We start from the raw sequence: 25,102 nt of genomic DNA, 5'->3' as shown, positions 1-25,102 counted from the left end.
GACAGGAGCTTCTGCTGGCAGTGCGTACACGTCCATTTCAACCAGTTTTCGAGCCAGCACTGCGAAGGGAACCGCATGCAATGGACATTCGGAGTCGGGTACCGCGCAGCAGTTAATCGCTCACAGCGGTACATAATGTTGCACGTCTTCAATGGTCCAAACAACACAGAGGCTCAACAGCAGCTAACAAGGGGCGTGCAGTGTTGTCCTCCAAGTCGCAGATTTGATGCTTTCCAGGTCGAGTACTCCTAAGGCCCTATGAGTGCGTGGACGGCGCCGTTCAGGTCGGAGACGGTCCTTGCGGTGTTTTTGACGTGCTTTTCGTACTATGCCTTGGACTCTTGAATTTAGGTCATCATGAATATCAACCAGGATGCTTATTTCAAGATTCTTAATGACTAAATATTGCCCATTGTGTTCCTGATTTCACGAACACACAGGCATTCTATCTTCAGTACATTGGCGCGCTTAATCAATCGATGTTAATTCCAGAGGTAATGCCTCGGACTATTTAGAAACGCAGTAAAAAACGCAGAGCAGTTTCCTAGCTCTATGGGATCTAATCATTGATGCATGGCTTCAGATGGATTTGGCACACCTGAATAAACTTGTGGACTGTCTTACTCCCCAAATTTAGGCCTGTATCACGGTTAAAGGCGGTGTTACATGTCTCCTGCGGGTGGCTAATTTGTTGTCCGGTCTGCTTATGTTCTTCACGTTATCGAAGGCAAATATTCATTGACGTTGGCCCCTTTTACGCTAGTGCACTTTGTAGGATGTTCCTCCAGCGAATAGTTTCCATTCCAGAAGAATGGACTCTAAAACCTGTAAAATATCCAATGATGATTGATTTATATTGTTTACTGGACACAAAATGCTCTTCATGTATACAATTTTTAAGATTTTGGAAAACTCAGATGCCCAAGGGTTTACAGCTGGCAGAGATATGTGTGCCGATATGCCATCCCAAAGAAAGATGATTATATATCAGTGCACCTAGAAATATCACCTATTTTTCAGCGTTCTCTACACTTGACACGGCTATTGGCAACTGCTATTGTCCCAAAATTTTATTGCATTGAACCACTCGATTTTGTTCTTGAGCGATTTTCAAAGAGTGAGTTCCGATATTTACGTTCCGTGCAACAGAAGCGCATTAACACTCACCTCCCGACCAAAATACAGTGTGAACATTAATAAAATCAGCAAACCATAGAGAAGAATTCCTCACTAGAAATGTAGGAAAGGAGGTCCTACAAACAAGTATCCAAAAATGTATGGTGTGCATGACGACAGCAAATCGTCCTGGAACTCACTACGGAGCTGCATCGCATCCACGTCACAAAAAAAGCGAAAGAAGATAGAGCTGAACGTCCCATCGACATCGAGGTCATTGGAGACGGAGCAGAAGCTCGGATTTCGTCAAAGACGGGAAAGGAAATCAGGTTGGCTCTGAGCACTATGGGACTCAACTGCTGAGGTCATTAGTCCCCTAGAACTTAGAACTAGTTAAACCTAACTAACCTAAGGACATCACACACATCCATGCCCGAGGCAGGATTCGAACCTGCGACCGTAGCGGTCTCGCGGTTCCAGACTGCAGCGCCAGAACCGCGCGGCCACTTCGGCCGGCAGGAAATCAGGCCTGACCTTTCGAAGGAACCCTGTCGGCGTTGTCCTGGAGTGATTTAGGGAAATCACGGAAAACCGAAATCTGGATGGCCAGACGTAGGTTTCAAACGTTCTCCTCCCCATTGCGAGTCCAGCGTGTTAACCACTGCAACACCTCGCTCAGTCACCTCACACAGGTGTTGCAGGTGGTAGGCACAGTAGCGGCTGTCATGCAGGATACACGTGATCGTACTTTGGTTAACGACATGTTGCCGGGCCACTTGCCTGGAGCTTGTGCTAGGGTTTGTGCTGTCCTAAAACATCGACTGCATACCGACAAGCGCAGCGCCTTGAAACGGCTTCAAGAAAGCACTGACTCGCCCGCCAATGGAAAGAGTGGGCAGAGCCACACCTCCAGGAAGACAGAGTTCAGTGCCCCCTGTCAACGCCGACTTAACTGGCCACCCATCACTGATCGTGCTCGGTTCGGTCGCAGTCTTTGAGAGCATCAAAAAATGGTTCAAATGGCTCTGAGCACTATGGGACTCAACTGGTGAGGTCATTAGTCCCCTAGAACTTAGAACTAGTTAAACCTAACTAACCTAAGGACATCACACACATCAATGCCCGGGGCAGGATTCGAACCTGCGACCGTAGCGGTCTTGCGGTTCCAGACTGCAGCGCCTTTAACCGCACGGCCACTTCGGCCGGCTTTGAGAGCATCAGTGCTAAGTAATAGTAAGATGATATTTAACCTGCGTTCTGCGAGTATTAGTACTGTATAAAAGTATTTGAATGTAGGAGGCACAGGGCGCACAGGAAACCACCTCATAACAAGAAGTTATGTTTCTTGTCTTTTTAAAAAGAAAGTGCCATATTAATTTTAATCATTTTTTTTTTATTCCTGTCACCAGCCATGGCAGCTTCTCTCCTTCCTTGTCCGCAGCTCGTGGTCGTGCGGTAGCGTTCTCGCTTCCCGCGCCCGCGTTCCCGGGTTCGATTCCCAGCGGGGTCAGGGATTTTCTCTGCCTCGTGATGACTGGGTGTTGTGTGATGTCCTTAGGTTAGTTAGGTTTAAGTAGTTCTAAGTTCTAGAGGACTGCTGATCATCGATGTTAAGTCCCATAGTGCTCAGAGCCATTTGAACCATTTTTTTCTCCTTCCTTGTTTGTGTCGGTGCTGAGTTCCACAGTAAGCGACACAACAGGGTTCGTCTCAATATTCTGTAGAACCCGGTCCTCCGAATCCGGTGCACGCACAGTCCACCGTCTCCGTGCACGTTCGTCTGTCTGAAAGGATCCGTGATCACACAGAAACCCAAAAAGTGCTTCAAATATTATGTGACGTGGTTGGTATCTGTGAGGGTATTTGTTCTGGTAAGGCCGTGCTGCCTCTCGACCATTTCCACCTGCTTGGCCATACAGAAACACCATGTCGACTTGTTCCCGACACGAATACCGGATTATTCTGCCGCTTACAGTACTCTACGTCAGTCACACAGCCTGCAACACACAAGGAACACCCGGCACATGGTCAGATGAACTTTCGTTTGTCAGCGCCATTTATTGTGGCAACAATCTATTTCCGTTCGCACGTCTGTAGGACCTTTGTTTCTCCATTTCCAGTCATGTATCCGTCCACGCAGCTTGTCGGTTTTGTTAACGTACACCCTGTTTATCTATAATTGTGTCTTTGTCAACTGTGCAGGAAACATTAAAAGTTTTCGTCTCAAAACATGAAAATACAGAGTGCCACGAATTAAATTAACGAGTTGACAGCAGAACTTTCATTGTTTTTTTGGACAGTTGACTAATACATGATGTCTGATACACAGTACACAGGGTGAAAGTTATTTAAACTGGCAAACTCTGGGTGGGAGAGGGGGGGGTGGTTACTCAGGAGACCAAAATAAACATTTTTCTCTAAAATCATAATTACCTACGAGCATTTTTTTACCAGTAGAGGGCATAATGGCTCTCAGTACTCGCGATATTGTGCAGAACTTGGAGACGAATCAGGCGAATGGAGGAAACTTCCTTCACGATCAATTATTAACAAATTTCACTTACAGCGTACGCACAACCTGCAACCAGATGTTTATCCACTCAGAGCACAGTTTTCGTAGCGGTACCTGGAATAGTGAGAAATGCGTCCTGAATTTCCATCCTCTGTGCTGTTTACAGATGAAGCAACGTTAGGGTGTGATGCGGTCTTCAACATCCACAATTCGCATGTTTTGCACGTGCTTAATCCACATGCCACGTTTACTCGCGAATATCAGTTGCGGTTCTAAGTGAATGTGGAGGCAGATGTAGTTGGCGACTGTTTAACTGGCCACATCTCCTATCTAGGCCACTCGCTGAAGGGCGTCATTACAGTTTCCTCGTCATAGCATTGTCAGAGTTGCCGGATGACGTCGCCCATTCCGGCAACAACGCTCGCTATTACCTGGAGGACCCTGGTGTCACATCGGGGCGGCGCGAGGCGCACGAGAAAGACACAGCACGTGACACTACAGGTCTTACGAGTGCCTGCAACCGCCTCCGGCGCGGAGCGACTGACTATTTCGGACGAATTTAGTTGTTCTTGCCTGCTGGTTTAAATGCTTGGACGACAAAATTAAGCCTTTTATTGGGCACATTTTCAATTAAATATTGATTTCCCATGGGCCTGCACGAAGCCGAGCGTTCACTGTGGTGGACAAACCGACTAGTGTGACGTCACAAGTTCGTTGCAGGGCCCGTGTATCTCGTCGGCCTCGGAGGCTGCAGAATATTGATTCAGATACCAAATCCTTGTAAATGTTTTTGCTCTTAAATAAAGAGCAATAACTGTCATGATCCTCAGCAAACTTTTGTTTCAAAATAGAGTACAGAGACTTAACGAATTTATTTTGTTTTTTTGTTTGCACATTCAATTTCCGTGAAAAGCAGCAAATTATTCTTCAAACTGAAACACATTGTTTAACACTGGAGATTAAAGATCACCACGAGTTATAGCTGATATCCAGTTTGCGTTAGGCTCTCCTACTTCCCGTTTTGCTGTCGGAAAACCTAATGATTTATCAGTTCTCTGACACTTTAATGCATTATAGCCTGCAGCGTATTTCACCGCATCTGGAAGAAGATTCGAGATTACAGGGAAATCACACACGGTTACCAAACCTGTTAATAAAGTTTCTTCGACATTCACAGCTTATAGTTCTTGTACTGCCGACTAATACACGACATTTATACAAGTTCGCTTTTATATTAAATTTAGGGGCACAGAGGAGCTGAGTCGGAAGCTGTACTATAATCTATATATATGAATGTGTTTCATCTGAATCGACAAATAAATTTATTTCAAACCTTCATATTTTTTCCACCCCTATCACATGTCACAGCTACAACACGTATTTCCGATTCCTCAACTGCCTTAATGATATTCTGAAGCAATCTAATCGTGACAACTGTATAAATCATAATAAAATGGTTGCTTCCACTGCTTACTTGACTGATGGAACTAGCCGACTTGAATACTGGAGTGTGGCTCGACTACTACATACTCTGACGAGTCGTAACATATGCGACAGTCAATATTTATTTCGTCAAATGTCAAAAGTTCTAGGCTCTCTTGGACAGTAAAAGTGTTTGACTTAGCCTTCGATAAACAGAGGGGATCTTCGAGAATACGCGGTCTGCATTCAAATTTCCGTCGTCGGTTTCTGTAAAGTGTTTCCCTGCACGACAAAGGGATTTTTCGCTTTCGCAAATAAGCATGGGCTATTGTCGATAGATCTCTTAAGTAAATGCATGGGTAGTATCCTCTGAATTCCACTTTACTCTTTTCCTTCGACAGACAATGAATTTGTGCCAGTTTCAAAATGGTTCAAATGGCTCTGAGCACTATGGGACTTAACAGCTGTGGTCATCAGTCCCCTAGAACTTAGAACTACTTAAACCTAACTAACCTAAGGACATCACACACATCCATGCCCGAGGCAGGATTCGAACCTGCGACCGTAGCAGTCGCGCAGTTCCGGACTGCGCGCCTAGAACCGCGAGACCACCGCGGCCGGCTTGTGCCAGTTTAAATCATTTTGATAACGCGTTTCTACACATTGGGGAATTCGTTTTTTTTTTTTTTTCGCGTCAGGTGACCTTTTTCACCCACTTTAACGAAAGAACGAGGAGAAAAGCATTTGTTTTACTTCGTAAGACCAAAGCACATTTTTTAGTGCTGCTTCTTTCGTGCATTTAGTTTTTTCTAAGTTCAATCTCGTATTTCAATTCCGTAGTTTGTAAACCCTTGTTCACTGTTTCACCGAGCTCATGAACGGGACCTGTAGCTGTGGTCTGGTCGACTTCCCGTTTTTTTTTTCGATGACAGTTCCTAAAGTCGTCAAAGCTCGTTTTAACAAACTTCTTGCTTCGCAGCGTTTTGTACGACTTCCATATCTCCAAAGAATGAATCTACTTTTATTGTTCCTGGAACTATTTACTAAGTACTATACAATTAAATTAATTTCTCATTATTAGTCAGATAAATAATAGAAGAAAGTGATAAGAAATCAGTCACAAAATTCGCTATAATAGCTTATATCGATGACATTTAAAAATAAAAATTCAGACAGTCGACAGGATTCGAACCTATAACCTGCATCGCGTCAAGCAACGATTTTATCCACTACAGTATACAGCCAGGATCCACTTTGTTCAACATTGTTGCTATTAAGAGCCCACTGATCCATGTTAAATTTTCAGGTAAAACAGTTCAGTGGGAAGGCGTAGTAAATTCTCATACTGAAATAGTTAATACATCTTGAGAAATAGAAAAAAATGAGTTCTATTTTCACAAGAAGTGAAGCTAAGATATCCAGGAGCAAAAGGTAAAAAACCTGAGCAACATAATTATGAAAAGCGGAGCTACTGACTCGGAAACAGGCACAACAAAAGGGCAGTCGGAAAATGACCTTGCGGCCAACAAGGCCTTCGTCGAAAATGGACAACACACACACACACACACACACGCGCGCGCAAACGCAACTCACACATTAGATGATCACAGTCTCTGGCATCTGAAGACAGACTCCATATTGGGTGGCTTCAGCTGCCAGAGAGTGTGGTTATGTGTGTGTGAGTTGCGTTTGGGTTTGTGTGTGTTTTGTGAATTTTCGACGAAGGTCTTGTTGGCCGAAAGCTGACTTGCCGGCTGTCCTTTTGTTGTGCCTCTCTCCAACTCAGCATCTCCGCTAAACAGTATCACTTACCCTTTTCATAATATTGTTACATTCCATCCTGGATTTTCCATTGTTTGACTGAGCAGCATAATTTATTTGTTGTCTGTACAATGTAGCGCATCATTCACTGTCGCAAAGTAATCCAGTACCACGTGTAAAAAGGCATTAAATTATGCGAAGGAATTTATTTTAAGGTAATTTTTGAGTGGTAATTATTTTGAGTATTATTGATGCACTGAATTCTCACCTTTTCGCTTGAATCCCTGCTTTCTGTAATTAATTCACTATGTCAGTTTGGAATGTTTACGTTCGGCATAGCTGCCGGTAGTACTTTCTTTATCGAAGGCAATACTAGAGGTTCTTTTCTTAAATCTCAGACATAACCTTCAGGCCAAAAAAGGAACTAAACAGGTAAACTCATGTTCAGAAAAAACAGAACATCTTGAACGACTAGAGATAAGACGTTCATATTCACAGGACATGTACATTAGCATGTTCTGCAGAAATTATTAGCATTTGAACCACGTCGGCCCACGGGTTCAAGGTCAACATCGACATCGCGGCGCAACACCTCCTACAGGTAAAATGTGTCTACATTATTGGTGCATTATTGGCATGAGAGAATTTGATTCATCCATTCGGGAAACTGCTCTTCGTGTGGAACGAAGAGTCTGGGCAGTGCAACGGGTGTGTGCAGAATGGTTCACGGAAGGCTGTAGAACACGACGAAATGGGTCAGGTCGTACCACCCAGACCACACTTCCGAGAAGATCGACTCATCTTCCGAATGCCATTGCAGGACAGATCTGAGTCGTCCTCGGCTCTGGCGCGACAGTGAAACAGTGTGAAAACATCGCATACTATCAGGGGTGACAGTCCGTTGCCTTTTATTACGTGCGCGTCGTCCACGTCTCCGCTTACCTTAGACGAATGTGCAGAAGCATGGCCCGCATCTCGTGGTCGTGCGGTAGCGTTCTCGCTTCCCACGCCCGGGTTCCCGGGTTCGATTCCCGGCGGGGTCAGGGATTTTCTCTGCCTCGTGATGGCTGGGTGTTGTGTGCTGTCCTTAGGTTAGTTAGGTTTAAGTAGTTCTAAGTTCTAGGGGACTTATGACCACAGCAGTTGAGTCCCATAGTGCTCAGAGCCATTTGAACCATTTGCAGAAGCATGCTAGACGGCAATGGTGCAGGAGACGACATCACTTGGAACAGGAGTGTTATCAGATAGCGTTTTCGGACGAATCCAGATCCTGTTTGTTAGAAAATGATGGCTATATTTTGGTTCGGCGCATACAGGGGGAGAGGCATCACAGCGACGGCATTCGCAGAAGACATACTGTGTCAACACAATGTCTTATGGTGTGGGGTGCTATTGGACACAACTACAAATCATACTTGGTGCGTGTCCAGGGCATGTGACAAGTGTGACTCACGTGAATGACGTCCTGCGACCCGTAGCCATAACCTTTTTGCACAACACCCCAGACGCCATTTTCCAGCAAGACAGTGTACGATGACACGTTGCTGCACGAACACGCGCCTTCTTGGTGTCACAGGAGTCAGTCTTTTGCCCTGACCCGCCATATCACCACACTTGTCGCCAATCGAAAATGTGTGGAATATGGTGAAACGACAGGCACAGTGCAGTATCCCAGAGCCAACCACCACAGATGAACTTTGGAACCAGGTGAATGCAGCATTGATGGCTGTACCACAGGGCGCCATTCGTGCCTTATACGTGTCGATACCACCACGCGTGCAACAAGTTACCAGGGCCCATAGCGGACCCTGTGTCTACTAGGCAACAGGATAAAGGCTGAGGAAAGGTGACTTGAATGCTAATCATTTTCGCAGAACATGCTAATGTAGATGTCCTGTGAATATGAATGTCCTCTCTCTAGTCGTTCAAGGTTTTTACACGAGTGTTGTGCAATTTTCGCATTCATTTTGTCCGCACGTTTCCGTCAAATTATCCATTCACGTTGCAAGTGCTCACATTCGTAAAACCATGACGCACACCACGAGTTCTATGTTGTGCTGAACTCACAGCCACAACAGTCCTCAATGTGACGTTAAGGTGCGCAAGGACATCTGGAAATTTTTTACTCGCCAGAGGCAAGAATGGCATATCTCCTTTTTCTATACACCTCGGTCGAAACGACCAACTGGTTTTACTCCAGTGGAGGCGATTGGTGGTCACAAAATGATATCTGTTGACCCAAATCTTGTGGTGTCTGAGCCCTCTCTTGTAAGTCGATATCAACTGCGAGGATCCCATCCTACGGACAGGGCCTCTGCGGCTCCTTGTTTGTAATCCACTTCGGTTAATGTTCAAGAGTCTCCTACGTCCGCGACTGCCGATTAGTATACCCTGTTGTCGCTATAAACAACCCGTCCAACCAGAGAGGGCGGTGGATTTTGAAAAGAAGAAACATGAAGATTACAGGGACGGAGAGTGGGATCCCCCCACCCTCTCTGGAGTCGGCAATGGATCTTGACACTCATTGATGACGTAATACAGTTGGTCAGCACCTTGAATTTCGGTTCATGTTGTTGCAGGCTTGTATGTTTCTTCCTTTGAATGTTAATAGGATGGATTCGGAGCTGTGGCTCGCTTCATTGCGTCACTTTATCTACGGTTCTTGTACGGATGACGTATTCCTACAAGAAGTAGAATTTTCTTGCCTTTTTTTTTCCTCCTTAGCTTTTGCACTGTGTTTAATGTGGCAGTCACGGGGACTGCCTTGTTTTTGAGGGAGGGCATTCCGTCTAAGGGATTTAAGTTCATGATCTTGGTAGAGCAATAGGATGCAATTTTCTCACCTGAACTTGATTTTTCTTTATGTACCATCCGACACAGGGCGCATTCGGACCGTTCGCAATTTATGAGGAAGAGGTGGTTTACTTGTGTCGGAAAAGTCCGCAGAATATTCTTATAGGTGGTGATTTTAAATGAGTATTGCGTTCTGTAGCTCGATCTCCTAATTTTAATTTCTGTAATTTCTGTCGGGAATTTCTAGATTTAGTTCGTTCCTCGAAACTGCAAGACGTTTGAATCTGTAAATATCCAAATGTTGTCAAATATACCTATTTTACTGCTATTTCTAGCAGTAGGTTTGGTAGATTTTCTTTGTTTGATAGGATGCGTGACAGGATTTTGACTGTCGATGACATCCCCACCAGCTTCACGGACAACTGTGCACACGCGACAGACAGTGAAATATTATAGTTTAGATCGCCCTGGATGCTGAATGTGGCGCACTTGGAGGATTGCACTCTCGCCCAGTTGAGTGATCTGCGACGTGTCTCCGTTCAACTGCGCGACACGCCCCTATTTTGGAATGGTGGGTTGAACTCGCAGAACCGAGGCTCGGACTAACGTCGGTACGATTGTGCGCTGGAATATCGGAGAACGCAAGAATTTTACATCTCTCTATCTCTTACGTGATCTTTACGTAAATGCGTATTAGGCTCCGCTACGGGTTGCCGACGTCAGGCCATAAAGATGCATTTGTTGCAGTTGAAGCAGCGTCTAATGGGTTAAGGATGCAATGCAAATCACGTTCCGTGGTAGCGGGTGGATTCACTTCTTTATATCATTTTATTCGACATCAGGCTCGTCGTTGACATGTGTGTGTCACGCCTCTCAAGACAGAGGACGGCACTGCTGTGACGGCACAAAGGGACATGTTGCACGCCCTGCATCACTTCTACGTTGGGCTATATGAGGTACCTGCTCCTGTATACATCTACATCTACATCCATACTCCGCAAGCCACCTGATGGTGTGTGGCGGAGGGTACTTTGAGTACCTCTATCGGTTCTCCCTTCTATTGCAGTCTCGTATTGTTCGTGGAAAGAAAGATTGTCGGTATGCCTCTGTGTGGGCTCTAATCTCTCTGATTTTACCCTCATGGTCTCTTCGCGAAATATACGAGGGAGCAATATACTGCTTGACTCCTCGGTGACGGTGTGTTCTCGAAACTTCAACAAAAGCCCGCACCGAGCTACTGAGCGTCTCTCCTGCAGAGTCTTCCACTGGAGTTTATCTATCATCTCCGTAACGCTTTCGCGATTACTAAATGATCCAGTAACGAAGCGCGCTGCTCTCCGTTGGATCTTCTCTATCTCTTCTATCAACCCTATCTGGTACGGATCCGGCACTGGTGAGCAATATTCAAGCAGTGGGCGAACAAGTGCACTGTAACCTACTTCCTTTGTTTTCGGATTGCATTTCCTTAGGATTCTTCCAATGATTCTCAGTCTGGCATCCGCCTTACCGACGATCAACTTTATATGCTCATTCGATTTTAAATTACTCCTAATACCTACTCCCAGATAATTCACAGAATTAACTGCTTCCAGTTGCTGACTTGCTATATTGTAGCTAAATGATAAAGGATCTTTCTTTCTATGTATTCGCAACACACTACACGTCATCCGACTTATTTGTTCAGGCTCCAGATCATAGACTTACATCTGCTTGTAACACTGCATTTTTAGAAGCGTCTCAAAGTAACAGTGTCTATGACCATATTGTAAGGTTGCCTTTTCGCAAGTTGCCGGGGTTGGATGGTCTGCCGAAGGAGTTTTATGTGCGCTTTTGGCCTTTCTTGGGTATTACATTTAAATTGCTTTTGAACTAAACGTTGAGAGGAGTGTTTGTGCCTGACTCGTTCAAAGATGCCAAGTTGCGTTAATTTCCGAAAGTTCTGGCCAGGCAGCAACTGATTACCTTATTAAGACTGTGGCGAGGGCGGTGAACAGCCGGCTGTCTGCGTTGAGGGGGAACGTTGTTGCTGATCATCAAAGTTCTATTCCTGGTCGTACTGTTCCGACCCCGTTAGCAGAATGTCGGCAAGGCCGCTTTCAATATTATTATTTGTTCAATCAAAAATAGCTCTGAGCACTATGGGACTTAACAGATGAGGTCATCAGTCCGTAGAACAATACAACTACTTAAACCTAACTAACCTAAGGACATCACACACATCCATGCCCAAGGCAGGATTCGAACCTGCGAACGTAGTGGTCGCGCGGTTCCAGACTGTAGCGCCTAGAACCGATCGGCCACCCCGACCGGCTTTGTTCAATCGCTTGCCCCACCTTCGAAGAACCGTCCCTCAGTTACAATGATGGACACTCTTGGGCGAGATGATTCCGGTGGCGCACATGCCGATGATTTGATGGTGTTAGTCCGTTCTCCCGCTGAGATTCCATTGCTCGAGGTTTTGCTGGACGTGTTTTGCCTTGTATCTGGTGCCCGCATCAACGAAAGCAAATGTCGAGTGGTGAAATTACGGGGTTTTGATAATGTCGTCATTTCGTGAGTGACGGCGGTCGATAGGCGTAAATCTTCGGGAGTCTTAATTGACCGTTTTACACTTCAAATGGCAACATTCAATTGGAAGTTGGCTTCGGAGAAGATACAAGGAATAATCGTGAAACGTGAACGGCGTTCCCTTAATCTGCCCCGGAAAGGTGTGATTCTGGAATTCTACGTCTTGTGCATAGAGTATTACATCCTTCAGATTTTTTCCCTTCCCGCGATGCCGGCTCGGAAACTAAAACAGCTGTCTGGTTGTATTTTATGGAAGCATCACGCTTTTCGATTATCATACGAGGCGGTTGCGCGCGCGCGTTCACTCGGGGGTTTGGAACTGCCCGATATTCAAAAGAAAGTGTCTGTGTGTGTTCGGCGCGCAGTGTTGACTACCTCTCAGGCAATCCACACATTCACGGTTATTTTACTATCCCCGGCCGGGCAGTGTTGATCCGCCTGTCGATGTTGGTCGAGTGAATTTCTAGTTAAAACGTGACCGTGAATTTTATATCGTCGTCGGTTATTTGGGGGCTGATATTCTACAGAGGCAGCATCTCACTGCCACACTTTTGTTAAAGCACTTGAGAGGGATTGACTATACGGCGACGGTTGAACGCAAACTTCTGTGAACACGGTACGGTCTCATCTTAGCTTTCGTGTTTTACCAGTGGCTGTAGCCTACTCGTGGTATCACGTGGTACACAAACTGCTGTGCAACGATGATCGCCTATTTCCTATTCGACTTGGGATTACAGATCAGTGTAGTCACTGGCCCGCCATAGACATGCTACAACAAAAGATTTACCTGTCACGGTCACGAAGCGGAATGTCACTGGCCTAAAAAACAATTAGCGTTTCTAGCTCGATCCTCTGAGACTGCCTTTTCGGCTGATATCCCAATGCGTCCAGACTCATCCTTCTTTCCAAGAGCAAAGTCAAATACCAGAATGAGATTTTCACTCTGCAGCGGAGTGTGCGCTGATATGAAACTTCCTGGCAGATTAAAACTGTGTGCCGGACCGAGACTCGAACTCGGGACCATTGCCTTTCGCGGGCAAATGCTCTACCAACTGAGCTACCCAAACACGACTCACGCCCCGTCCTCACAGCTTTACTTCTGCCAGTACCTCGTCTCCTACCTTCCAAACTTTACAGAAGCTCTCCTGCGAACCTTGCAGAACTAGCACTCCTGAAAGAAAGGCTATTGCGGAGACATGACTTAGCCACAACCTGGGGGATGTTTCCAGAATGAGATTTTCACTCTACAGCGGAGTGTGCGCTGATATGAAACTTCCTGGAAGATTAAAACTATGTGCCGGACCGAGACTCGAACTCGGGACCTGCAAGGTTCGCAGGAGAGCTTCTGTCAAGTTTGGAAGGTAGGAGACGAGGTACTGGCAGAAGTAAAGCTGTGAGGACGGGGCGTGAGTCGTGCTTGGGTAGCTCCGTTGGTAGAGCACTTGCCCGCGAAAGGCAAAGGTCCCGAGTTCGAGTCTCGGTCCGGTAGACAGTTTTAATCAGCCAGGAACTTTCAAAGTCAAAGTAGAAAAGATTTTTTCCTTTTTGAAGTGTCGGAAGCCATGTGGGATGAACGATTTTATTTCTTTATTTATATGTAGCAAGTTGTAAGGATTCAAAAAGCAAAAAACTAAAATAAAGTTTTTTCTTTAAAAAAACGCCAGTACCGTGTGAGGGATGGGCATAGCGATAGGCGGGGGTAGGCATCGTGGTCAGGCCTCGTGCTCGGGGTTCGACCGCTCCCTCGTCTCCACCCAGCCAGAAGCTAGCCGACTGTGTCCGTTCTTTCCCGCCTCTACACGCATTTTCTGTCTCTTAAAGAAGAAAAGAAAACGATGGCTCGGTGGTCAGATCATCTGCTTAGTGTGCAGGAGGCCCGGTTTCGAATCCCAGTCAGGCACAAATTTTCCCCACTGATGAAGATCAATGCGCACTAGCGATTAAATGTCATTAATTCCTTTATGTCTTCATTCATACGGATACGTCCGAAAGAACACACACACACACACACACACACACACACACACACACACAATAAACATATGTAATATATTTTAAGAGCGGTGCCTAGTAGTTATAAATGCCTTCCATCCACTTCAGCTAAGTACGTAAGTGGGCTGCATCTGTGTTGGCAGCGCTGTGTAGCGCTTTGCATTGGATCTCTGACTGGGTTTTCTTTGTAAGAGACTCTGTGGCTGGTTAGACTCGTTGCTGGAAGTTCATCGCCAGTCGTGTTGGGCAGTTGGAAGTCAGTCGCCAGCAGTGATGGAAGTACTGTTGGGCAGCTGGAGGTGAACGGCCAGCAGTGATGGATGTTAAATGCGAGAAGTTAGCACTGATGAAGGGTAGAGGCCAGAAGTGTTAGCGTAGGCTAACGATCCGGAAGTATCCGACTTGGAGATTGAAAATTATTCATGATTATATATCTTTGCACTGGATGTCAATGACGATTTATATTCGTGTTTGAACTGGATGTTACATTATTAAGGTAAAAAATACATTATTTGGTTTGCAACAAAATCTTTCCTTTGCTAACCATATGCCTATTAGTAGTTAGTGGCTTTAGTAGTTAGAATCTTTTATTTAGCTGGCACTATTTACGCTCGCTGTATTGCAGTAGTTCGCGTAATGAAGATTTTTGTGAGGTAAGTGCTTAATGAAATGTATAGGTTATGGTCAAGATTGCTTCTTATTCAGGGCCATTCTTTTGTATTAATTATTTGAAGTCAGGTTGTAATTTTGTTTGAGCAGTCTCAAACGTCCCCCTAGAAAAATTATAAATGACTGTGCTCAAACTGACACAATATTTTTAGCGCAACGCAATCTGACTTTCAAAAATGCCTACAAAAGAATGGCCCTGACTGACAATAACCTATACCTTTCATGAATGACTTACCTCACAAAAATCTTCTTTACTCAAACTACTGCAATACAGTGTGCGCCAATATTGCCAACTGAATAAAAGATTCTAACTACTGATAAGCATAGGTAGCAAATGAAAGATTTTAAAAGAGAATAAACAATGTATTTACCTTAACAGCGTTCAAAAGTCCTAATATATATATATATATATATATATATATATATATATATATATATATATCAGTTCATGATATCCAGTATTACAAATTTACTCTTTCTGGCGCACACACGTCCAGATCGTCCGCTCTTAAAATTCTGTCATCTCTCTCCCCACATCCACCAGTGCTGGCGGCTTACCTCCAACTGCACAACTCTACGCGCTGGTAACAGCCAACCAGCGTTGCCAATTTAGCGACTTTGTCGCTAGAAATGGCGACTTTTGCCTTAGTCTTAGCGACAAAAAAAACTTTTTAGCGACAAAAATTATTTAGCGACTTATCTGGCGACTTTTGGAGTACTGACGACTCAAAACTATTTTGGGCCAGTATTTTCATTAACAAAACTAAGATTTTAACTATAGAAATTGTCTGAGTCAAGTTTGTCTGAAGAAAATAAAGTTTATTTGAAGAAGAGATGCATTCAGTTTAGCCTGAAACTCAAAAGAAATTCAACAAAGACTGCCAAGTAAAGTTACGATCCTGAAAAAAATGTCAATGCTGAATGTTGAAGAAACACTAAACGTGAATAAAAATAATGCTGTAGCGGATGTAGCCAAAGAACTGGGTTTTAGTAGCGATTTCATTTACTGTATGTTGCAAGAATGGCATAATATCAACTTCATTAGGTGGAATAACACTACTAACACTGTTTTACTTTGGAGTGAGGTTTTGCAGTATGAAAATACCGCAGGGGAGAATCCTTTTTCTTTGATTTCACAGCTATCAATGACTGTTCTATGCCTACCGCATTAAAATGCAGAAATGGAAAGAATATTCAGTTCTATGAACATTATAAAAACTAAACAACGTAACAGATTATCGTTAAAGACAATTAATGTTTTGATCATATTGAGAGACCAGCTGAAGAAACAAAATAAAGATTGTGCATCTTTTGGCATACCGCCAGACGTATTGGAGCTTGTTGGAACGAACAAAAGTTACTCTTTTGCGACAAAACCAGTCGAACTGCATCATCTGTTGAGCGACGTTCAACCCTCTACATCAACTACAGTTCTGTCAGAGCATGAAACAGAAGAGTTATTCGATCTGAGTGACGACGATGAATAGCTGACATACCGGTATGTATATATTTTGTAACTTAATTTGTTTTCTTGCTTTCTTTTGTTACAAATATAGTTGTATATTTCTAGTATATTTGACTACTGTGATTGAAACAACAATTTATGTGTTGCGTCAATTATAACAAGTTTAATTAGACGTTAGCGTATTTTATATATATGTTGTTGCAAGCGATGAGTCATTTAATTAAGACAATATAGCAATTACATATGAGAGTTTTTATTAATATTTTATTCCCCCCCCCCCTCCCCCACTGGCTTATTGCACCATTCACAGCACGAAATTTTCAGTACACCCCTAGTAAAATCAGTTTTAGCGACTTTCTAGCGACTTTTGATATTGAATCTAGCGACTCGGGTTTTTTAGAGTTGGCAACACTGCAGCCAACTGCCCAACACTACAATAGCAAATTCCAACAATGCAAACCAGCCACAGGCTGCACACAGCACAGTCAGTGATTTTCATATAGAGCGCTACATGGCGTCACCAACATAAAAACCAAAACAGCATAGTTACAAGTCAGATTGCGTTGCGCTAGAATATTGTGTTGACATGATAAGAAAAAGTAAAGAGAAAGTAGGCTCAGTACGTTGTTTTACTGAGCTGTTTCAGAATCAAATAACGTAGAAGTTTCATCTTCTCAGTCATTCAGCAATTTAAGTACAGATTCACACAAATAAAGAAGTTTCAAGTACTAAAGCCAATATGACAGAAATACGAATACGTAAGGCAGTTTCCTTTCAGATGAATACTGTGAAGTACTTTGGTTCTCCCAAAGATCTAGTAGTGCCCCCAATGCAGGAATAGCTTGATAGCCTGGAACGTAACAGTTTGCAAGGACAAGCGCAGAATTCTTGTAGCGGAGGTAAAGGTCTAAATTGTTTGTTTCTGTATGGCACTAGTTCCTTCAAAACTTCCGTTTAAATTTTGCACACAACGGCGTTTACGGTGACAATCAGCAGCGACTTCCAAATAATTTCCTGTAATACATCAAAGTGTCCCTGTAGGTTCTTTCCTTGCCGATATTCGAAAAGCTGTTGACCTTTGAAAGACACGTTTCGAGTTGTTAAGCCGTACATAGTCATAGAAATAATTATGGAAATCGTTTACGGTAAAGTAAAGCGTCAGCAAACGTTCACGATTTCTACTCTTACTTGCAGCATAACATCACCTGCAATCTTAGCTGTATATCACTTTCCCTTTTTTATTGTTTACTACATTTATCTTTTCAGTCTCTATGTGACCACCCGTGACACTGTCGCTTGCTCACGATAGTAAACAACACTTGCGTAATTTGGAGAATGCTCTCAACAAATATTTGCATTACATTAGATACACTTCTAGATATGAGTGCTGCACTTATGCAAGAGCCTCGAAACTACTATGAGAGAATCTTGCAAGAGGACACCACGTGCCGTCCGCGGTGACCGAGCGGTTCTAGGCGCTTCAGTCCGGAACCGCGCGACTGCTGCGGTCGCAGGTTCGAATCCTGCCTCGGGCAGGTGTCCTTAGGTTAGTTAGGTTTACGTAGTTCTAAGTTCTATGGGACTGATGACCTCCGATGTTAAGTCCCATAGTGCTCAGACCTTAGACCTGAAAGTAGGAAATATCAAGGTTTAACGGTAATTTCTGTTAGAAGTGCATATGATATTAATTATGACTCGATGTTACTAATTACAAATTCCTTGGACTATTTATTAAACGGTTGGAATGAAAGTATTGGAAATCGATTAGATTTTGACAGCGATTTACACGACGCCCATACGCTGATACTGTAAAATGTTCTGCCAGTTGCTCCACGGCTAAGATAATAAATTAGGGATACCGAGCGGGTTGGGTTGATACTGTGTCGCTCGACACACTGTAACCACGAAGCTGTATCAGAAAAATTCATCCTAGTTCAGGGACGTACAATTGAACGTAGGAGATAAAACGTGATGCTGCAAACTAGAGTTTTTTCCTTGTTTTAAATCGAGATTGTTACGCAGCGAAAATACCATAGGGTGATAACGGCTACGAACATAACGCGGATCGATGACAGACACTACACGTTGGATGTCAATCATTAGCTGAATGTGAGAATGTATTCGTACTGCAAGTGGAAGGCAGATTAACATCGCTGTACAGATAAATGAAGCTGCACGAGTTCTCGTGCGTTCGCTGATGGCCCGATGATGAAGTGCAACTGCTAGGAAAGTGCGGCTCACCCATCATTGTCATCGTCACAGTCCAACACATGTTACACTGTGATGAAATTCAGTAATGATAAGAAATGTAAGTTTTTCTGGATAGTAATATAACATGAATTTGCATTATTAAAGAAATATAAATATTTATAGAGAATTGACAGCATCGCCAGCAATAGAAAACAAAAAATAACTTGATGTCATTTAAGGGCAATAAGGACAAATTTTCATTAACTAATTCTCTTATTATAATACACGTTTATTTGAGGGAAACAGCAGAACAAACATACAATGCGAAAACAATGGTCTTGAATGTGTCATGTGTGTAGTAAAGCCACGGATGCAGTCGACTAACTCTGTTGTCTAAAATCAAAGTTATATATAAATAAGTGAAAGTCGTTTTGTTTATGTAGGCCCTCATAGTAGCTCACGAAAATTGAAGAATATAAGAATGCCATAAAGTAGAAATGCCTAATGAATGCAGTAAGGTATTTGCTTATATGACAAAAATGGCTCTGAGCACTATGGGACTTAACATCTGAGGTCAGCAGCCCCTAGAACTTAGATCTACTTAAACCTAACTAACATAAGGACATGACATACATCCATGCCCGAGGCAGGATTCGAACCTGCGACCGTAGCGGTCGCGCGGTTCCAGACTGAAGCGCCTAGAACCGCTCGGCCACACAGGGCGGCGCTTATGACATATTTCGTTAGTATTTGCATGGGTAATGGGTGAATTTTAACTTGTAAATTCTTCCTGCGCATTATAAACGAGGTTATAAAGAATTGTGGCTGTTTATGTGTGATTAGTGTCCGATATGCTGTTGCAAACGTCTCAGGAAAATAATCTGTCGTTATTCTTTGTCCAGTCTATTTTTACCCAAAAGATTTATTAATTTCATAAATGTCATTCAAACCATTTTTAAAAAATAATAATGATGATGTGTATGTTTGTCACAGAGCAGTTATGGAGGAAATAAATGCTGCAGTGTTTCACGGGTGTAAAACGTCCTTCATGCTGTGCTAGCTCTTCTTCCACCCCTAAAACTTTTCAGCAAAACTATTCAGTGAATAACACTCCAAAAACAGCCTGGATCGATCTAGCAAGAACAAAGTAATTTTGATGCCCTCTAGAATTTTAGTGAACAATGGTGCTTCTTTCTTGTATACTGTCTGAGTTCTGAAACTCAAGTGTCAAGTATACCGTGGTCCTCTTTCTCCGAGCAAATTATTCTTTGAGGGTAGGTTTTTCCTGTTTTAGTTTTGGGTGCTTTTTCTCACATAGAAGTATGTTTGTTCATAGGCTATTCATCTGAATATTGTGTTCTCGTATTTAAAGAACTCAGTGCTAAATTGTATTCTCTTATGTTTGCTGTCGAAGTACCTAGCACAGCTGAGGCCAATTGTGCACGTTTTTTGCAACGTGTCTTTTAGCTATCTGTCAAAATTTAAGACCTAGCAAGATATTAATTTAACATTCACTCCAAGTGCAGCCGAACACGGTAAACCACGTGGGTCAACTGAAACGATGCCGAGACGCGGAACAAAGACCGGGAAAACCGGGGGTGAGTGTGCGGGACTTGTTCCCGGTGAAATCCTGGCGCTGACGATTCCTTCATTAATGGGGTAGCAGCCAACGGGGTCACTGACCTGCGCAACGGCGTCTCCGTAGCCGATCATCTTCCGAAGCAGCACACGGCCGAGGCTCTCTTCGGGAAGCTGGAAGTGGCGCTTCGGACCGCGGATGACCCCGTCCTCTGACGCGGTTGCGTTACTCGTAGCTGGAGAGCCCGACATGGCGAGACGCGGTCGCTCCGCGGTGACGAACAACCGAGAAGCGAGCGGCGCGGCGAGCTGGCAGCTCCGGAGCCCGCTGCCTTATAGTGTCCGCCGCGTGGTGGGGGATGACCTCGGGCGGGCAGGCTCCACAACTGCGAACTTTGTCTCGGCCCGGCGCTGCGCGAGGATCTGCAGTCTAATGGTGACTCGCACCGCACACCACACTGAGCCCGCGCGACCTCTGAATACGGCAGCCGGCAGGGCGGTACACAGCGTCACAGGCGTCACAGGTCAAGATGTAGGTGTACGCGTGAAATTATGTCCTGTGCGACGGTGGGCATGTAGGGCAGAGAATCTGTAATCCGAGTCCGAAAGCTTTGGTGGCTGTTCTCATTGACAGTAAAAATCTTCCGAGTCGTTAAAATTGTTCTGACATTTTTTTCTTACGTCTGTCCAACGTTTGAGCGAACTTTTTAACAATAATGTTAGATGAAGTCACAAGTTGCGTTTATTTACTGCACTACGCATTTCGAGCCCTGGAGGCTCATCTTCAGGTGCTTTTTAGTGATTTACATCAGGTTTTTTAATTGTTTGCAGTTTAACATTGTATGATGTCTGCTTCTGTTGTGCAGTTCGTATACACAATACACATCTTTAATTTTGCAGTACATTCTGGGATACATATATATAGTCGCACAATTTTTCGTACATTGTAGTAGCAGAACGTAAACATGCCAACAGACTTGGCAACAGTCTGGATGATTGACTGATCTGGTCTTGTAACAATAACCAAAACGGCCTTGCTGTGCTGGTACTGCGAACGGCTGAAAACAAGGGGAAACTACGGCCGTAATTTTTCCCGAGTGCATGCAGCTTTACCGTATCATTAAATGATGATGGCGTCCTCTTGGGTAAATTATTCCGGAGGTAAAATAGTCCCCCATTCGGATCTCCGGGCGGGGACTACTCAAGAGGATGTCGTTATCAGGAGAAAGAAAACTGGCGGTCTACGGATCGGAGCGTGGAATGTCACTTAATCGGGCGGGTAGGTTAGAAAATGTAAAAAGGGAAATGGATAAGTTAAAGTTAGACACAGTGGGAATTAGTGAAGTTCGGTGGCAGGAGGAACAACACTAGTGGTCAGGTGACTACAGGGTTATAAACACAAAATCAAATAGGGGTAATGCAGGAGTAGGTTTAATAATGAATAGGAAAATAGGGATGCGGGTAAGCTACTACAAACAGCATAGTGAATGCATTATTGTGGCCGAGATAGGTACGAAGCCCACACCTACTACAGTAGTACAAGTTTATATGCCAACTAGCTCTGCAGATGACGAAGAAATTGAAGAAATGTATGATGAGATAAAAGAAATTATTCAAATAGTGAAGGGTGACGAAAATTTAATAGTAATTGGTGACTAGAATTCGAGAGTAGGAATAGGGAGAGAAGGAAACGTAGTGGGTAAATATGGATTGGGGGAGAGAAATGAAAGCCCGCATCTCGTGGTCGTGCAGTAGCGTTCTCGCTTCCCACGCCCGGGTTCCCGGGTTCGATTCCCGGCGGGGTTAGGGATTTTCTCTGCCTCGTGATGGCTAGGTGTTGTGTGCTGTCCTTAGGTTAGTTAGGTTTAAGTAGTTCTAAGTTCTAGGGGACTGATGACCATAGATGTTAAGTCCCATAGTGCTCAGAGCCATTTTTGAGAGAAATGAAAGAGGAAGCCGTCTGGTAGAATTCTGCACAGAGCATAACGTAATCATAGCTAACACTTGGTTTAAGAATCATAAAAGAAGGTTGTATACATGGAAGAACCCTGGAGATACTAAAAGGTATCAGATAGATTATATAATGGTAAGACAGAGATTTAGGAACCAGGTTTTAAATTGTAAGACATTTCCAGGGGCAGATGTGGACTCTGACCACAATCTATTGGTTATGACCTGTAGATTAAAACTGAAGAAACTGCAAAAAGGTGGGAACTTAAGGAGACGGGACCTGGATAAACTGAAAGAACCAGAGGTTGTACAGAGTTTCAGGGAGAGCATAAGGGAACAATTGACAGGAATGGGGGAAAGAAATACAGTAGAAGAAGAATGGGTAGCTTTGAGTGATGAAGTAGTGAAGGCAGCAGAGGATCAAGTAGGTAAAAAGACGAGGGCTAGTAGAAATCATTGGGTAACAGAAGAAATATTGAATTTAATTGATGAAAGAAAATATAAAAATGCAGTAAATGAAGCAAGCAAAAAGGAATACAAACGTCTCAAAAATGAGATCGACAGGAAGTGCAAAATAGCGAAGCAGGGATGGCTAGAGGACAAATGTAAGGATGTAGAGGCTTATCTCACTAGGGGTAAGATAGATACTGCCTACAGGAAAATGAAAGAGATCTTTGGAGATAAGAGAACCACTTGTATGAACATCAAGAGCTCAGATGGAAACCCAGTTTTAAGCAAAGCAGGTGATGTGTCGGCAGCTGGGCCAACACCTTGTAAATAGAGGTGGCTTAAAGGGCACGCGAGACTAACTCAGACGGGCGTGAAGTACTGGAACAGGATACGTAATTAATGCTATGAAGAAAAGAACGGAGCTTCTCATATACTTATCTTTAATGTCTTCTTGTACATCTCTATGGTGATCACAAGTGAGACTCTAATTACAATCACTGTACGGCTAATGGCGCCTTGCTAGTTCGTAGCCATTAACTTAGCAGAAGGCTATTCTGTCTCTCGGCTAATGAGAGAGAGGCTTCGTACGTCTAGTCGCTAGCTCTGTCGTCCGTACAACTGGGCTGAGTTCGAGTCAGTCTCTCGAGACCTGCCTTGTGGTGGCGCTAGGTTTGCGATCACACAGTGGCGACACGCGGGTCCGACATGTACTACAGGACCGCGGCCGATTTAAGCTACCACCTAGCACGTGTGGTGTCTGGCTGTGACACCACAGCAGGGAAAGCAGAAAGGTGAGTGTATGTAGAGGGTCTATACAAGGGCGATGTACTTGAGGACAATATTATGGAAACGGAAGAGGATGTAGATGAAGATGAAATGGGAGATACGATACTGCGTGAAGAGTTTGACAGAGCACTGAAAGACCTGAGTCGAAACAAGGCCCCCGGAGTAGACAACATTCCATTGGAACTACTGACGGCCTTGGGAGAGCCAGTCCTGACAAAACTCTACCATCTGGTGAGCAAGATGTATGAAACAGGCGAAATACCTTCAGACTTCAAGAAGAATATAATAATTCCAATCCCAAAGAAAGCGGGTGTTGACAGATGTGAAAATTACCGAACAGTCAGTTTAATAAGCCTCAGCTGCAAAATACTAACACGAATTCTTTACAGACGAATGGAAAAACTAGTAGAAGTCGACCTCGGGGAAGATGTTTGGATTCCGTAGAAATACTGGAACATGCAATTTTGTCATATGATGACATGTTGGAGACCGTGGCTGTTTTTGAAGACAAATGTTGTTGGTGTTAGGACAGCAACCAGCCACAAATTTACTTTGAGTTCCTTTATTCAAAGGAGACCGTTACCGGTTTCGAATCGTTGCGATTCATCATCAGACGGTTTACACGCTTTCTTTCTGACATTTGGTGTGTTTTTATAGATTAATTTTCCTAAAATATAAATGAAACATAATTACAAACACGCCACACACAGATGGTTGCGTTGCAGATTTTCGTTGCATGTGACTTACGTGAAACGTCGGTTTCGAGTGATTGTTTCCATAACGTTCATCCAATCGATGTAAATACGTTCCCACTGCATCCTCGTTGTTGCACACGTAATAGTTCTCACTGTACACTTTAGATTTGTCACTGAGATCATTCCAACCACGCACCACATGTTTTGGTACATACAAAGAGCTTACAAACATATGGGTGTCACAGATGCTATGATATATCGTAACATTTGACGATGACGTCCTATGTTTGGAAAGGATCATACATTCTTTTACAAAACTGTAATGTCTTTTACATTAGTACAGAGAGATTTTTTTTTAATATGAATCTGTTATTGCTAATTTAATTATAAAGTTTTTTATATATACTTAGAAATGTATAGGTAAAATAGTATATTATTTTATTACATTTGGCAGCATGAGAATTATAGTAACATATAAATTTTCTACTTGATCTGCAGATAGGTGTATTAATATTATTTGCTTTGGAGGCTGGAAAGTAGTTTTTGGAAATTTTTCAGGAAAGGGGTGTTAGCCAACTCTGTTTGTTCGTTAAGGATATAGTCTGGGGTGCTGTTTTTGTGTGTGTGTATTTCTAATTCTTCTAATATATTCATAGTGGCTCCTTTTTCTGTTAGATGTAAAATCTTTAAGTTGTCCTCAATGTTTCCCACTGAATGGTTTTCTTCAACAATATGGGCTGCAAATGCTGATTTTTCAAGTTACCAAGTCTTAGAGCGTCAATATGTTCTTTGTGTCTAATTCCAAAACTTCTGTCTGTCTGTCCAATGTAGAATTTTGGGCATGTATCACATTTGAGTTTGTATATTCCTGATTTACGGTAGGGACTCTTGGAGGTGTTTACATCATGGATTACTTTTTGTTGTAATTTATTATTTGTGGAAAAGCTGATTCTGATATTTTTCTTCTTTTTAAATAAGTTTGCTATTTGGTATGAAAGTGGGCCTATGTATGGGAGAGTTGCATATTTAGGTTTGGCTTCAGTGGCACACTGATTTGGCTTGAAGTGACTGCTGTGAAGTGAATCTGTGGGTTTTGTCTGCATTTTGTTGTGGAGTTTTTCTATTATTGTGGGTTTATATTCATTATTTTGAGCA

At 43.5% G+C, this 25,102-nt stretch overlaps 1 protein-coding gene across 1 annotated transcript in view; it reads right to left on the bottom strand.

Annotated features, from left to right (window-relative positions):
- Positions 1-20,395, bottom strand: part of LOC126198614 (uncharacterized) — a 295,295-nt gene extending 274,900 nt beyond the window's left edge. The window contains exon 1 of the mRNA XM_049935066.1: positions 20,172-20,395. Within this exon, the coding sequence (XP_049791023.1) occupies positions 20,172-20,318 (147 nt within the window). The 5' untranslated portion in view covers positions 20,319-20,395. The remainder of the gene's footprint in view (positions 1-20,171) is intronic.
- Positions 20,396-25,102: the final 4,707 nt, after the last annotated feature.

Source organism: Schistocerca nitens, chromosome 8 (genome assembly GCF_023898315.1).
Source record: "Schistocerca nitens isolate TAMUIC-IGC-003100 chromosome 8, iqSchNite1.1, whole genome shotgun sequence".
In the NCBI taxonomy this organism is placed as follows: Eukaryota; Metazoa; Arthropoda; class Insecta; order Orthoptera; family Acrididae; genus Schistocerca; species Schistocerca nitens.
Note: the sequence above shows the minus strand (reverse complement) of the source record. Positions and strands in the feature narration are given on the sequence as shown.